The 15818-nt window shown below is 59.9% G+C and overlaps 1 protein-coding gene across 2 annotated transcripts; it reads left to right on the forward strand.

The window, feature by feature from the left end:
* The first annotated feature begins 863 nt into the window (after positions 1-863).
* On the forward strand, positions 864-15610 carry DPEP1 (dipeptidase 1). Of its 2 annotated transcripts, XM_001488307.5 has the most exons (11): positions 864-1104; positions 8331-8540; positions 12938-13070; positions 13279-13411; positions 13569-13719; positions 13884-13953; positions 14266-14442; positions 14570-14654; positions 14732-14807; positions 15053-15188; positions 15260-15610. In XM_001488307.5, the coding sequence occupies exons 2-11, from the start codon at positions 8437-8439 to the stop codon at positions 15425-15427; spliced, it is 1233 nt and encodes a 410-aa protein (XP_001488357.2). In that variant the 5' UTR covers positions 864-1104; positions 8331-8436; the 3' UTR covers positions 15428-15610. The 2 variants fall into 2 exon arrangements, with proteins under 2 accessions (XP_001488357.2, XP_070118271.1); XM_070262170.1 differs by lacking the exon at positions 864-1104 and having other exon boundaries at positions 8032-8540.
* Positions 15611-15818: the final 208 nt, after the last annotated feature.

Below are 15818 nucleotides of genomic sequence, written 5' to 3' on the forward strand. Positions count from 1 at the left end.
TCCCTTCTTCCCATGTCTGGTACCTGAACCTCTCATGGCAGAGCCCCGACCGGCGGCCATCCCGCATTTAGACACTGCGGCTGCAGCCCAGGAGGCAGCATGGGCCCCAGAGCCAGGGCAGAGGGAAGGCTGGGGGCCGTGCGCCCCCGACTGTGCCTCCACCCTGCTGCTGTGGGCCCCTACCTGTGTGGGGACAGGACAGCCTGCTGCCCACCAGAACCCATCAGGGTATGCCCCCCGCCCCAGATCTGAAACCACATGATGGAACCAGCCCCGAGCTGGGCTGGGTCCCTACCAGACCTTCCCCTGATTTCAAAAGTCCCATGGCTCTGCCAGAGGACATTCCGATCCCTGAATGCCTTTGATCCTTTAGTAGCTGAGAATGTGGGGAGATCAACCCCCCATTACATATGTGGGAACCGGGGCCTCCCAGCCTCTGGGCCAGGCTATAGTCAACCCCGCTCCTAGGTTGAAGAGATATCGAGTTTCAACCCTGGGCCACAGAAGGTCACTCTCGACCCCAGGGAATGAGGGTGGTGGGCAGGAGTCAGGGGATCCTCAGGTGACAGGCTGGCTGCTGCCTTGGGACACTGTGGGCTCAGCGGGAGAGTCCCAGACCACCTCCATGAACCCCTGTACCTGGCTCCCTCCTCCCTACCTCCTAACCCAGCCCTCCCACCTGAGGCCGACAGCCTGCCTCAGACAGCCCCCACGTTATTGTCTGAGGGACCCCAATTCCTTTTCACCCAACACAGTCCTGTCTTGCCAGCCCTGGGCCCGAGGCCCAGCCTGTGGGCCGGAGAGAGCCCCAGCGCTGGGGCCAGCTGAGTGTGTGCGACGGCTGAGGCCTCCGACGTGTCTGCAGAAACTAGAACCAGCTGACATGTGTGGGACATTAAGCCCTTCTCTCCATGGCCCATTGTGAAGGCCCCTGGGGGAATTTTTTTTAAGAGGTGGCTTTTTTGTGCAAGGGAAGCTGGGTGGAGAACTCAGGGGAGGGACAGAACTCGAGAAAAACAGAAACAAACCCCCAGGCCTCAGGAGCACAGGCGGTGGGCGGCAGAGCTCGGTCCTGGCAGCACTGGGCCCCTCTTCCTGCTCATGGTGAGTCTCAGGGGCTCAGGGCTGAGCCTCTAGGTTAGGAAGCACCCGCCAGCGCATCCATTAATGGGCACCTGCTGCATGTTCCGTGAGGCCTCAGAGTTTGAACTGGGGGAGATGGACATTGAGGGTGTCGTGGGTGGGGGAGGGGGAGGGCCTGACAGGCTGGGGTCCTGGGGTTCTCTGGTGATGGACGGAGGGTAAGATGGAGCAAGGACGTCAGTGCCAGGCAGAGGGGCTACAGGGTTGTTTCCGGGGTGAGGGAGGTGGTGAGAGGAGGCTGGAACCCCCTCCCCATTCAAGGCTGAGGGGCCAGGACCTCATCGAGCGTCTCGGGGGTCCCTGAGGGAAGGGACCTGCTGCTGTGTGTTCAGTGGGTCACAGGCCTCAGAGCGGTGGGGGCAGCCAGAGGAGCCATGAGGTCACCCCAGGGAGAGTGGGGGGCGGGCCAGGACCAGGAGGGGTGTGGAGAAGCCACAGCCTGAGGGTGACTCCTGTGGACTGGGTGCCAGAGTGCTGTCCTGGAGCACACTGGGGATCCAGGCCTTGCGGGTGGGGGTCGGGGTGGTGGCCTCACAGCTGGGCCAGGAAGGCTGAGGGGCCTAAGGACACCCCGTGCAGACGTCGCCTGGTCTGGAGCCGCGGAGGAGGGCTGTGGAGCTGTCTTTGAGCCCCAGGTCCTCTCAGGGACTCACCCCGCGCCCCCGCCGTCCTCCCTCCAGGCCATTTCAGGACCGCTGTGCCCAGCTCTGTGGGTGGTCACAGGGGCGGAGGGGGCTGCAGGCGCCGAGGTGGGTGTGGGGGCTGGGTGGGCGCAGAGACCAGGGCGCCTGTGGGCTCCCAACCCCATGCAAAGCGTGCATGTATGTGTCCTGTGTGTGTGAGGGGACAGGCTTGCAGCGTGTGTGGTCATGTCTGTGTGCTTGTGTGTGTGTCTCGTGTGTGCACACGACTGGATGTCTCAGTGTGCGTTTGCATAGCACATGTGAAAAGTCCGTGCCTGCGTGTTTATAAGCCTGAGCACGTTTCTGCATGATCAGGTGCGCGGTGTGTCTGAGTGTCTGGTCTGTGACATTGTGTGCATGCGTGTGCAGGGTGTGGGTTGTGGGTAGGTGTGTCTGCACGTGTCCACTTGTGCAGACATGGTCAAGTCTAGATATGGGTGTGGATGAGGTCTGCACACGTTTGCTGTGGGGGTCTTTGTGGAGGCACGGGCGTGTTTGCATGTGAGTTGTCTGGGTGTGTGTAGCTGTGCCTACACAGGTGTCGGTCTGCTTCTCTTTTTGCACGTGCAGGGTGCTTATGCGTGCTCATGTGGCGTGGTTCGGCGTGGGTTGAGCTGTGTGCACGTTTCTGTCTTGCATACATCTGTGTGTGTTTGCTCATGTACTGTAGAATGACGGTGGGTCATGGATCTTGGGACGTCTGTACTGCCGCGGGCTATCTCGGGGCCATGGGCTCCAGTCCTTCTTGGCTGGTTGGTGGCCCAGCGCACGTGGGCACGAGTGGCAGGTGAAGCTTTGGGGAGAGGAGGCCTCCTCGGGCCCCACATCACAGCGCAGTTTTGGTGGAATGATCCTTGGTGGCTCCAGCTGATAATTTGTTCCCAAGGCTTCCCTGACGGGCCCTGCCTCCAGGCCCACTGGGCCCCCTCTGTCCTCGCAGTGTGTGTGTGGGAGGAGCCGCCAGCCAGCTGGCCGTGACTGCTCCCTGGACAGGGAAAGCACCCGCTGGAACTCCTCATAGGTCGCTTCTCCAAGGCTCTGGCTGAGACATAAGGACACTGTTTAATTTTTTGTTGTTTATTTTCACTGTATTCCTTCTGTTTATGGCAAGAGATCCTGATTTCCCAACTAATAATACCATTCCCTCTACACAGATAAAAAGTGATTAAGTGTCTCCCCTGAACACAGAGCTTGAGGCAAGGTTTGGGCGCAGACTGCTTCTCTGAGAAGTGACCACAGGGCCAAGGGGGAAGGAGAGTCTGAGATGAAGGCATCATTGGGTGGTCTCAGGATGTCCTCCCGGGGACAAACTGGCAAGAGCATTTGTCCCTAGGCTTCGGGCCTGTTGGTTGGGGACCACCACACAGCATGCAGGAGGCATTGCTGTCACTCTACGTCATCCACGTGAGACTGAGAAGATGTGGGGTGGGCACAAGAGGCTGCTCTTTATTCAAAAGAAACAACCGTGGGGCACGAAGAAGGTGACACTCATGGAGGGAGCACCCGAGGCTGACGCGTGAGGAGTGCTGGCTCACAACAGCCCTGTGAGGTTAGGATCATTTGTCCCCGTTTTACAGACAGGAACATCAGAGTCACTAGTTGTGGGAAAGCAGCCAGTGTATCAGGCCTCTATTGCTGCGTAACAAACAGTCCCCAAACGTAGCAGTTTAGTGTGCATTAGTGCTCACGCTTCCTGTGAGCTGGGCCTTCCTCAGGGCCCCGTGGGGCCAGCTGATCTCTGGCCCTTGGTGTCTGGGGCCTCAGCTGGGGCTGGGGTCATCCGAAGGTTCCTGTCTGGTTGTCAGTTGGGGCCGAGCTGGGGCTGTTGAAGAACAGCCCCGCCAGGTCCCAGGGGAGTGTCCAGGGGACAGAGGCCGGTGGCACCCACAGTCACACCCGCGCCTCCCTGGGCCAGGCAGCTGCCCGCCTCCGAGGAGGGGTCGACGCTGCAGCGCAAGGAGCATGTCGGGTGGGAGAAGGCGCAGCCGTCTCGGGAGGTGCCATCTGCCACGGCCGGGAGTTTGAGCCCAGGGCTGTCCGACCCCAAAGCTTGTGCTCTTAACAAGCACCAGCTCCAGCTCCTGGCTGCTCTCCTAACAACGACTCTAGAAACAGGCGGCCTTGGCCGGGCTGGCTGCACCCTGGGATGCCGCTGCCCGCCCGGGCCCTGGCCTCACCACACGACACGATATGGTGGAGCATGGCTGCCATGCCGGCGACCGGCACAGGGGAGGTAAGGGGATCCAACCAGACCCAACCCGGGGACTCTTGCCGGCTGACCGTCTGCCGCGTCCTCTGCTCAGACACCAGACCACAAGCGCTGCCCGCTCCTGGCCAGTCGGGTCAGAACCACACGTCAGAGGACGGAAGGTGTCCATCGGCAGCAAAGACTCTGACAGATTTCTGGGAACGATGGATTGGATGGAAGCAGAGTAAGAAGTCCTGTCAGGAAGGGTACAGAGGGGGCTGTGGCGACAGTCGCACTGTGGAGGGGCTGAGCCCCCACGCCGCTCACACGGGTGCCAGGCCTCACCAGCCCACGGCCAAACGTTTCCTGGGTGACAAACCCCAGGTGGTCCTTCCCAAAAATATATTGTTTGAGAATCAGGGTTGCTGTCAAAAGTGCTCATGTCGCCTTCTGCCATGAAGGGGCCACGTCGTGATGCCAGCCCCCCCTGCTCCTTTCTACACAAAGCCTGAGGCCGGGCGGCTGCCGCATCCACACGGCACAGCCAGCTTGGCTATTTCTGCGTTCCTAAACACTAAATAGGAGGCGACAAAAATTGCCAGCTACAATGCAACCAAGGTCCAGAGAAACAGTGGGAACAATGCATCCCGAGGAGGCGCGTGGTCTTCTGGGGTCAGAGCGTCGCTTCCATAACAAGAGCAGGATGCGAGGGAGAGCTTCAGCAACGAGACACAAGACACCACTCTTGGGAGGTTAAATACATGATTCCTGAAAGAAAACGTCAAATCAAAGTGCTGCAAGACATTACTGAGGAAAGATCTAGGCCATAGACTAAAAATAGAAGAAAACCCAAAACAGGAGACAGAAAGGACCAACCCAGGAGGTCCAAGCTCTGCCTTCGAGCGGTGCCGGAGAGACGGGACGGAGAGCGCATCACCTGCCAGAACCGGGACTCACATCGACTCTGGACTTTCACCAGCGGCGTGGACAGACCGCAGAGCCCTCTGGTTCTGAGGGAAAACGGTTTCCAACCCGAAGCGAATGTCCAGCAAAACTGCCGATCAGTTATGAGGGACTGTTGTGAGGGAGGTCTCAGATAACTTCTACGTCACAGGTGAAGACACCGAGGCTGAGAAATCTGACCAGCTCACACACGCAGTCTGACCCCACAGCCCACTCAGCGATGCCGCCCTGCCACCCACAGGTCACGAGTCAGATCAAGAAACAATGCGAAATGGAATCCACACAGGACCCGGCACGGACCTGGGTCCCTGCTCAGAGGGCTCACGCTCACCCTCAGCGTGAGCTCATGCTCGGTGTCATCCTCTGCCGTCACCTCATGTTTGAAGAAGGGTGTGCAGACCCTGACACATGGGGTGGCCCCGGGGCCTTGCATCCTCTCCTCCCAGGAGTATCTGAGGAAGTGCGGTCATGCCCACAGCTGAGCTCCCAGACGGGCCGTCCTCTGCCATCCGCTGACAAGATTTGTCTGTGGCTGAAGTCACAGAACAGAGGGGAGTGTTTCCCGTGAGACCAGCTCCGGGTGGAATCGTGTAGGAGCTGGGGTGAGAAAGGAAAAGTCAGAATACTGGCCCTGTCTTTATTTTGTTCATCATGGATTTTTTTTGCTGGAATTTTTGATTTTCTAAAATATTGCATTAAAATACTATTTATCTCAGTGACTGAGGTTTTCAGTGACTCCCTACTCTGCAGTTTGCACCCGCGGCAGTGCCTCACTCTCCTCGCCCTCGCCGGCTCTGTGCTGCCCGAAGTTGCAGGGGAGGGAGATTTGTGGGTTTACCAGGGGGCTGGGCAGTTGACCCGCGAAATCCGGATCCTGGTCAGCAGAAGAGGAGGTCGGTCGGGACCAGGCGAAGCTGACGATGAAGGAAGAGGCGCGGGGCCGTGGTTCAGTGACGCGGAGATGACCAGAAAGCTGGCAGCTGGCGTACCTCCCGCTGTGGAACCAGGCTGGGTCCCGAAGGCTTTCTTTTCTACTGGACTTCTAGACTGATAAAGTGTTTTCCGACAATTAAAGCCAGTGAATTCTGAATTTGAAAATGGAAATAAAGCCAAAATCCAGTGTGAGGCAGGTTTGAAAGACACCCCCGACCCCTCTGCGGGGGTGAGGGTGAAGAAGAGCCTTGCGGACGTGGGGAGACCACCCAGTCGCAGAGGAAGGAGCCAGCCCGGCTGTGACGGGTGCCACCATTCCTGGGAAATGGCCCAAGAACGGCTGCAGACGAGTGAGAAAAAAAATCACAGTAAATGTCTCAAGAGAGGAGAAAAGGAAGTGCATAAGAAACAGCGAATCCAGGAAAACATGTGGCTACATTTAAATGAATGCTGCCGAGACCATGGGCTGTGACCACGTGTTACACATTCTATGTGTTGACAGAGAAATATAGATCCAAATATGATGTTAAAAATATGAGGGAAAATGCTAGCAAAGTCGTGACACGTAGAAGAACTTTCTAATTGTGTGAGACCGCAACTGATAGGAACCACATAAAGAATGCAGCAAAAGCAAGGAAGCGGGAGACAGGGCCGACAGCTACAGGAAAGAGGGGCTTTATGACACGCAGGAGAGGGAGGCCAGCACCGTCATTGTCATAATACTGGCTTAAATGATCAATTTGAAAGACAAAGATGCTCAGATGAGGTTAAGAAATAAAGTACAATTATATGATCTTAAAAAAAATAACCAACTCTGAAACAAAAAGGATAAGAAAAAAAAGAGAAAACTGTGGAGCAGGCAGAGGCTGATAACAGGAGCACGGTGTGGTGACAGCCGTGTCAGGCGGAAGACCCTGGAGAGGAGTCCTGGAGGAGCCAAGGGAGCTCACTGTGGAGGGCATGGTCCCCCGTGAGCAGACCTGAACCTCACCCACGAAGCAGTGTCCAGGTCACCAAGTGACAGGTCAGGGGGGGTCGAAGGTGAGTGCACACGGAGCATTGGAGGACCAGTGACATGCTGGCACTCTGACCTTGGGGTGGCCCAGCATCTAACAGGTCACAGCCCCCAGGTGGTCTGGTCAGAGCCCAGTCTGGACCCAGATTCCTCATCCATCAAGGGGGGCTCTTTTCTGCACAGGGTTGTGGTGAGGGTCCAACCCTGGGGCCTGGCACAGAGGACACCTGGGCCAGCAGCGGGGGGGTCCTGACCAAGGGACAGGGGCCTGGGAGCAAAGTCCTTGACGGATCTGGGGCCAGTGGCCCAGGCCCTAGGCATCCTGGGGCAGAGATGGAGGAGAAGCACCGAGGACACTCTGCTCCTCCTCGCAAGGGTGCGAGTGGAGGCTGGAGGGACGAGAGGCTGAAAGGACTAGAGCAAACGATGTCTGTGCCTTTGGTCCCATTCTCCAATCAGCCCTGCAAGCTGCTATTTCAACAGGAGGGAAACTGAGGCCCAGGCACCTGCCTGGGACACGCAGCTGATGGCTGAAGGAGGGATGAGACCTCCTTCTCAGGTGGGAGGAAGGGTCTCCTCGTCTCGCCCGCACCTCTTACCAGCTTTTCTGACCTGGCTCCCTCCCAGCCAGCCTGGTTCTCAGCCCGGCTGCTCATCAGAACCCTGGACACTGGCCCAGCCCTGGGACCAGGATTCATTGGTCCCAGTGCTGCCCAACATCAGGTTCTTAGAAGTCCCCAGGGAGACCTGAGTGTGTGGCAAGCCTGCGAAAGGACCCCAGTTCTGAGGAATCACTGGTGCTCCAGGTTTCTGACCCCAAACCCCAGAGTCCAACCTGCTTGGTCAGAAGCCTGCAGGCGGAGTGTGGGTCCCTGTGATGCCAGAGGGCCACAGGCTGGGAACTGGGGTGCAGATGCCCCACCACTGGGTTGGGTATGGTGGGGCCCGGCAGGGCTCCAGGAATCAGGTGCAGACCCCCAGCATTGGGGTGGGGTGTGGTCTGCGCAGCATCTTCCTCGGTAAGTAACGTAAAACCATTTTTACAAGCAAACAGAGGAGCGCAGGACCAGAACTCAGCACTTGACTGTTTTAATTCTTGTTTGCAGATCTCAGGCCCTGGGTGCTGAGGGCAGCAGTGGTAACAATACAGCTAAGACTGTTGACCGCGTACCCCAAGCAAGCCCCCTCTGAGCCACTGTCTTTTCTTCTGGGCTCCAGCCCCTCCCCTGGGGTTGGCAGCCTCTTGCCTGCTTCAGACAGCAATGCCCAGCCCACAGGGTCGAGGACATTCCATCCACCCACCCTCTCAGGGAATGTGCTGATTACTGATTGATTACTGATTAAACAGGAGAACTCCTGGCAGCAATCACCTGGACCAAGGCTTCTGCTCTCTCTTCTGGCACAGAGAGCGGCTCCTTACAGCGTCGGCTCATCCTTGTGGAGCAAAGGCCGGCCAGGTCAGGCCAGACGAGCCAGGGCAGCGGTGGAAGCAGGTGCCTGGGGACTGTGTCATGTGGACCAGCTGGTGGCTCTGGCCCTTGGTGGCCATCTGTACTGCAGACCAGTTCCGGGACCAGGCAGAAAGAATCATGCAGGGTACACCTGTCATTGACGGGTAAGTGGTCACTTGTGTGACAGGGCTGGGGGTCCAGGGCTGGGGGTCTGGGGCTGGGGGTCCGGGATTGGGGGAGCTAGGATTGAGGATTACGTGCCCTGGACTTGAGGTGGGCGCTGCCCTCTCCCCACCGGGACTGTTTCTCTAGCTATAGTGTGGCCTTGGCTCTCTGCTGGCCTCAGCTGCTCCATGAAGTCTCCGAGGGCCCCCAGGCTCCAGCAGATGAGGGCCTGCAGGGAGTAGGAAGGAGGCAAGTGGCGAAGCCCCTGGCCCTCAGATGCTCTGGGGGCGCCCCACAACCTGGTCCCACCTGTGCCTTGGGGGCCAGGTGTCTGCTCAGAGTGGGTGCTGGGGCCAGGCACGGTTGGTGGTCCAGCCCGGGGTCATGCCTCGCACTAGCCATCTGGCCTGAGGGAGCTGCGTTTCCTCTTGGGGCCTCAGCTTCCTCACCAGAGACTGCAGGTGAGGGTGGCATCCCTCACGGGCTCCTGGGGGCCCTTCTTGGCCCTCTTGACCCTCCTCCCTGAGACCCTTTCCTCACACCCCTCCCTCTCCAGTGTCCACCCATGGGTGACCCCATCTGGCACGGGGTCCCTGGGGTCGCCTCTCTGCCTTGCCTACGATGCTTGGAGTCATGCTTCAATGGCCCAAACCAAGCTCCTGATGCTTCTCTCGAAGGCCCCCTTCCAGCCAAGACTTGCAACACCTTGTTGTTCTTTCTCTGATGTCACAGCCAATCTGGCAGCGCCTCTTGCATCTGCATCCCAGTACATCTGCATGGACCCTCCTCTCCCCTCACATCTCCACCTCTGCTCTGGGTCAAACATGAGCCTCTGACTGTCCCCCTTCTTCCACCGGCCAAGGTTGGGTCTCAATGCTGCAGCCAGAGGGAGTCCTGGAGACATAAGTCCCAGCTCCTGTCCTTCCAGCTCACCTCCCACCTCCTGTGGCTCCCACTGAGCTCAGAGTAACAACTTAAGTCCTCCCAGCGGCCCACAGGGCCCTTCACTGCCCCTCCAGTCACCCCCACACTCATCCATGCTCCAGGCAGGCCGCGCACTGCGCTATCCCTGCCCATCTGCCCCCAGGTCCACACTCCTGGTCTCAGCTCCTCCAGGGCTTTGCCCAGGGCCACCGCAGCAGCCAGGCCTGTCCTGACCCACCAGCACACCTGCCAGCCCTGGCCTCCTGCTTCCCTTCCTGCCATCGCTGAGAGGAGGGACTCTCGCATGCTCTTGGGAGCTGAGAGTGCTAAGGAGAACATCCGCGTGTGTCTGGCACATGTAGGTGCTCCATAAATGCTGAACATCCGCATGTGTCTGGCACACGTAGGTGCTCCATAAATGCTGCCGTCATTACTATTTGGCAGATGCCTCGGGGCTTTTTTTGGACAAAAAAGCTCTGCAAGGAAAGCAGAGAAAATGGGGTGTCCCTCTATGTAGGACTTCAGTGAGCTGTGGCAGCCCCCAAGAAGGAATAGGGGCCCCCAGGGGTTGTGTGCGCCCCTCCCTCCCCTCCTGCCCTCGGATCCTCCCCTCCATCCTGCCTGGACCCTGCGGCCCTCTGCTCTCCTGTCTGCCTCTTGCCAGGTGCCTGCCTCCGACATCCCTGCAGGCTGGGTCTCCTCCACAGGCTCGCTGGGGAGCCAGGTATGGGGAGGAGGCTGCAGAGGCCCTGCCTGGGCTCCCCGCCTGGAGCCCCCGCTGTCTGGCAGGGGGCAGCAAGGGCAGCATAAGATGCCAACAGTATCAGCCAGGCGAGCTATTCCTTCATTCTGGGGGACTTGGGGCGGCTGGGCACCGAGAGAGGGCGGCTGAGGCCAGGTGTGGGGAGCTGCCCAGAAGCCCACGTGAGGGGTAAGATGGCACAAAGAGCCCAGATAGCCAGGAATGCTCAGGGAGCTGGGATTGTCCAAAGAGCTAGAAAGCTAAGACTAGGCTGATGGAATCAAAATTAATAACTGTGGACCAGCTAGTCTTAGCTACTCTTGTAGGTCAGAGCCCCAAGTAAGCAGCTTCAACACAGAGACGTCCAGAGGGAGCTCTAGCATGGCATTCCACAGTTCCAAGGACTCCTTGTGGCCACCATTCCCATGGTCATCTCATGATTTAGAGTGGCTGCAGCAGCTCTGGCCATCACATCTGCATGCCAGCCAGCAGGAACAAGGAAGGGACCTAGAAAGGGCAAAGGGGAAGCAACCACTCTCTATCAAGGACAGATTTTGGGAGTTGTCACAGGGCAGAACTTAGTCACATGACCACACCCAGCTGTAAGGGCGCAGGGAAGTATCTTTGTTTCAAATGGCCATGTGCCTTGCTAAAAATGGGAGGTTGTGTTACCAAGGAAAAGGAGGAGAATGGGCGAGCAGCGGGCTCTCTCACAGCTGCCGGCCTGCATGTGTGCCGGCTGCAGCGTGGCGTTCTATAGTGCAGTGGGGTCCTCATGTCATGGCCAAGGGCACTGCCCAGGCCACCCAGATAAGGAAGGAAGCTCTGGCAGGCTCCAGAATGCAGGGCTCATCACAGGGCGGAGGAAATTCTGTCCCCACTTTGGGTTCCAACCGAGGGTGGAGTGGCCGAGGGGAGGAGGCGAGAGTAAAGTGTGCCCTGCCGTCCTGGTGGGTCCTGGGTGGCAGCTGGAGGGCGGGGCCAGATTGCCCAGAGGCTGGGGTGCCTAGTCCCATCCAGGGGCCCTGCCCAGCCCTGCCCCGGGGACGGTGCCCAGGGCTGGGGCTTGAGGCGGTAATCCCGCCTGGCTGGAGCTCACCCAGCGTCCACTGCTCAGCCAGCAAAGGCCTCCTGACCACTCGCGCAGCCCTGTCACCCAATCAAATCACAGATTCCTGGAAGCAGCACCTGTGGCTCGAGCCCCACAGAGAGCAGGGTCTGGAGCTGGTCAAGGGGCGGGGCCCAGGGGAGGGGGCCCGGCCAGCTTGCTTTGGAAAAGCCCAGCCCAGGGGCTAGCTGACCTGGGCCTGCAGGAGGCCAGCATGATCCCGATGTAGTATTAGTATTAATAGCTACTCATTTACCCTCACAATTCACCCTGAGGAAGGTTTCAAGACATCCCCATGTTACAGACGAAGACACAGCAAGAGGGGTGGGAGCCAGGATTGGACATGGGAACTGGATTTGGGTGAGGAGGGGGTGCCATCCTGGGAGAGAGGGGTCTCGAATGCGGGAGTGCAGCCCCATCCTGGCCCCCCATTCACCGCCATTGCACCCCAACTGTGGTGTTCCTCCTCTGCAAAGTGCTGTCCCCATGAGATGGGGCTCCGAGAGAAGGGGGTGGGGTGGGAGGGGCCCATGGTGGCACCAGAAGGCCCCAGGCATCCCCAGAGCGAGACACCAGGATGAAACACTCCCCAGGCAGTCCTCACAGCCGTCTTGTCACTAGATTGCGGGCCAGCCAAGGCACCTCCCTAGATGTCCCACCCATGTGGGTTGCTGGTGAAAGAGCAGATCCCACTGCTGGGTCTGGGTGAGCCACTGGTGAGCCTCTACGTTTCTAACTAGCTCCCAGGGGCTGATGCTGCTTCCAGCATCCAGGACCCAGGCGGCCTGGCTCTCCAGCAGTCTCGCCCTTTGGGGCTTCCCCTGGTCTCCCTCTGCCCATTCCTGGATCCAGGGAGGAATCAGACCCACCAGCCACTGACCCCTCTCCCCTTCCCCTCCTGCGTCCCTTTCCTTGCCCCTCTGCCCTCCCCCCTCTCCCCCTTTCTCCCTCTCTTTTCTTCCCCCTTCCCCTTCCTCCAAAACACTCACAGGAACTGGCTCCTCAGGAAACTTGAGAGACCCTCAGACCTTTGTAAGCACAGGGCTGCTCAGAGCTTCTTGGACATGGCGCAGGGCTGTCCAGAGCGATGGAGGCAGCCGGGGGCCTGTGGGCTCCCAAATCTTGCACCTGAAGTCACTGCCCCAGAAAGGTGGGGTGGGGGTGCCAGGCCCCAAGAGCAGACCCCTCCCCACGCTTCCCTGGCCCCTTCCTGTGAGTGGAGGGTTTCATCTTTAGCCTGTGGAGACCTTCAGGCCCCAGGCCCTCTGCCTCGCTCCCCCAGGGTCAGCCAACCTCGTTCGTGGAGGTTGTTTAAGCTCCTGCCCGATTTTGAAGCAGAGCAAGCATGTGCCCTGCCATCTTGCAGAGTGAAAGGCCCTTGGAGGGAGGACCTAGCCATGGGGGGCTCCCTCAGCTCGTGGTTCCCTGGCCTGGGGGGCACGGTAGAGAAGCGCACCTGTGGTCAGTTGCGTTCAGGCACCTCACCCCTGCAGCTGGCTTTAGTCCTGAGCTTGAGAAGCAGGGAGTGGAGAGGGGACAGCCTGCGGAGGAGGGAGCTGGAAGGCCCCAGGTCCAGGTGGCTGTCCTGACCTGCCTCTGACCCCTCCACTTGGCCCCTCCAGGCACAACGACCTGCCCTGGCAGCTGCTGAAGATGTTCAACAACCAGCTTCGGGATGAGCGGGCCAACCTGACCACGCTGGCCTCCACGCACACCAACATCCCCAAGCTGAAGGCTGGTTTTGTTGGGGGCCAGGTACAGCTCAGCCCGGCCCTGTCCATCCCCCCCACCTTGGGCCCTGGCTAAGGTGCAGCGGCTCCCTGGTGGCCACAGGCCCTTGGAGGGGACTCAGCCATCCAGGCCATAGGGAGGACTTCCAAGGTGGGAGGAAAGCCAGATGCCCATTGGCGGGTGGGGCTGGGGCCGGGCGCTGTCAGCTCCAACCCTTCTCTTGGCCCCTCAGTTCTGGTCCGCATACGTACCCTGCGACACCCAGAACAAGGATGCTGTGCGGAGGACACTGGAGCAGATAGATGTCGTCCACCGCATGTGTCAGATGTACCCCGAGACCTTTGTGTGTGTCACCAACAGCACAGGTGGGTCCCAGCCACCCCCCAGGCCCCACACCACCCCAGTTCTTGTCCGGAGCAGAGTGTGCTGGTGCAGCGGGGGCGTTTCTCATGTTGAAGCTCCCCTTGGACACCTACTCGCCCACTGCCCAGGCGCCCACTGCCCGGCCGGCTCTCCTCACAGGCATCCGCCAGGCCTTCCAGGAAGGAAGGGTGGCCAGCCTGGTGGGCGTGGAGGGCGGCCACTCCATCGACAGCAGCCTCGCTGTCCTGCGGGCACTCTACCACCTGGGCATGCGGTACCTCACCCTCACTCACAGCTGCAACACACCCTGGTAAGTGACCCCAGAGGCCCCTGGGCTGTGTGGGACATTCACGGGGGTTCAGAGGCCAGCTCGGCCCTGCTCCCGTGCCCTCCTCTGCTCCTGAGGGTCCTGGATGTGGGGGGGGGGACAGGACAAACGCTCTGCCCCTTGGTACCTGCTCTCTGCTCTCGCAGGGCCGACAACTGGCTGGTGGACACGGGGGAAGACAAGGCCCAGAGCCAAGGCCTGTCGCTCTTTGGGCAGGTGAGTAGGGTGGGCGAGGACTGCAGTCGCCCTCAGAGAAGTCACCCAGGACACAGTGTCTCTCCTCTCAGAACCTGTTTCCTCACCTGTAAACTGGATCTGGCAGGGGTCATCCCCAGGGACACACTGGTCACTAGAGTGGCCCCAGACTTCCGGCCATTGAAGGGTCATTGATGCCCTTGCCCAAATGCCCCCCAACCCCGTGCCTGGACCTCTCAGGGGGCTGCAGGGAACCCCAGAAGGCCGTGCACACTGCAGCCTGCCTGGCTCTGGGGTCGGGCTGTCCTGGTGCCCTGAGCCGTCTCCCCTCAGACTGTGCTGAAGGAGATGAACCGGCTAGGCGTCATGATCGACTTGGCCCACGTGTCTGTGGCCACCATGAAGGCCGCTCTAGAGCTCTCCAAGGCCCCCGTCATCTTCAGCCACTCCTCAGCCTACAGTCTGTGTGCGCACAGGCGCAACGTGCCCGACGACGTGCTTCAGTTGGTGGTGAGGGGCTGTGGGGGTCTGCTCCCAGGGTGGTCTTCAGGGCACCTTGCTGTCCCCCTGGTGGGTGGTCCTCAGGGAGCCTTGCTGTCCTCCTTGCACCCACAGCTCCACTCTCTCCCCCTTACAGAAGCAGACAGGCAGCCTGGTGATGGTCAACTTCTACAACGACTACGTTGCCTGCCAAAGGGAGGCCAACCTGTCCCAAGTAGCAGGTAGGTGGATGTGAGCAGCTGTAGAGGCCAGGCGGTGGAGGGCCTCTCAGGACCCACACCTGCTGCCTCCCCTGCAGACCACCTGGACTACATCAAGAACGTGGCGGGAGCTGAGGCCGTGGGCTTTGGTGGGGACTATGATGGTGTTTCAAGGTAAGGGGTGAGACCTGTGTCTTGTGGATGAACTGGGAGGGTCGTGACCCCCGTGAACACATTGTGAGGGGCTGGAGGAGGGAGGTGTGTCCTGAGGATGGGCCAGCACATCCCACTCTGAGGGCCACTCCCTGGACTTCAGTGTCTTTGGATGGGGGTGTGGGCAGGTCAGTGGCTTGTGGGGAGGTGAACAGGCCCCTCGGTCCCTGGGATGCAGAACCTGATTCTCTCCACCCTCGTCTCAGGGTTCCCTCAGGGTTGGAGGACGTGTCCAAGTACCCAGACCTGGTCGCCGAGCTGCTCAGGAGACAGTGGACGGAGGCAGAGATCAGGGGCGCCCTGGCTGACAACCTGCTGAGGGTCTTCGAGGCAGTGGAGGAGGTGAGGAGGCCCCACACTCACCCACCCCACCCTGCCTGGCAGGCAGGCACCCAACCTGTGTCTGTCTCCAGGCGAGCGACCATATGCAGACTCCAGAGGAAGAGCCCATCCCACTGGACAAGCTGGAGCCTTCCTGCAGGACCAAGTATGGGTACTCACAGGCCCCCAGCCTCCACCGCCAGCTGGGGGCCCTGCTGGCCTCCCTCGCCCTGCTCCCCCTCGGCCTGTGTCTTCTATGAGCCACGGGCACCAGGACCCTCGGGCTCCTGCGGCTTGAGGAAGACTGGTTGTCAGAGCGGCCGAGGCTCTAGGAACGCGGCTCCTGGCGCACAAAGACGGGGCTCCCAGGGGGGCTGCCTGCTGTGGGCCCACTCAGGACACGGGCACACAGTGGACCTCAATAAAGGCAATGACCCCTTGGAGTCCTGAGGGTGTGTTTCATCAGCACCCCGGCCCTGGAAGGGGGCTCCTGAGCATCCGGGGGCAAATTTTGTGAAAGTGGCCCCTGGCTGGACATCCAGACACAGGAGGGCCTGAGTCCTGGAAGGGTGGGGTCGGGCAGGGCGCGGGGCCTGAGGAGGGCTTGGACAGACGTGGCTGAGGCACCTTTAAAAACACGTGGCCCAGGCT

This window comes from Equus caballus, chromosome 3 (assembly GCF_041296265.1).
Source record: "Equus caballus isolate H_3958 breed thoroughbred chromosome 3, TB-T2T, whole genome shotgun sequence".
NCBI classification, from domain to species: domain Eukaryota; kingdom Metazoa; phylum Chordata; class Mammalia; order Perissodactyla; family Equidae; genus Equus; species Equus caballus.

Coding starts and splice junctions, on each gene's coding strand:
- DPEP1 (XM_001488307.5), top strand. CDS start 8,437: ATGTGGACCAGCTGGTGGCTCTGGCCCTTGGTGGCCATCTGTACTGCA. Junction 13,412..13,568: donor GTGTGTCACCAACAGCACAG/GTGGGTCCCAGC, acceptor CTCTCCTCACAG/GCATCCGCCAGGCCTTCCAG. Junction 15,189..15,259: donor TCTTCGAGGCAGTGGAGGAG/GTGAGGAGGCCC, acceptor GTCTGTCTCCAG/GCGAGCGACCATATGCAGAC.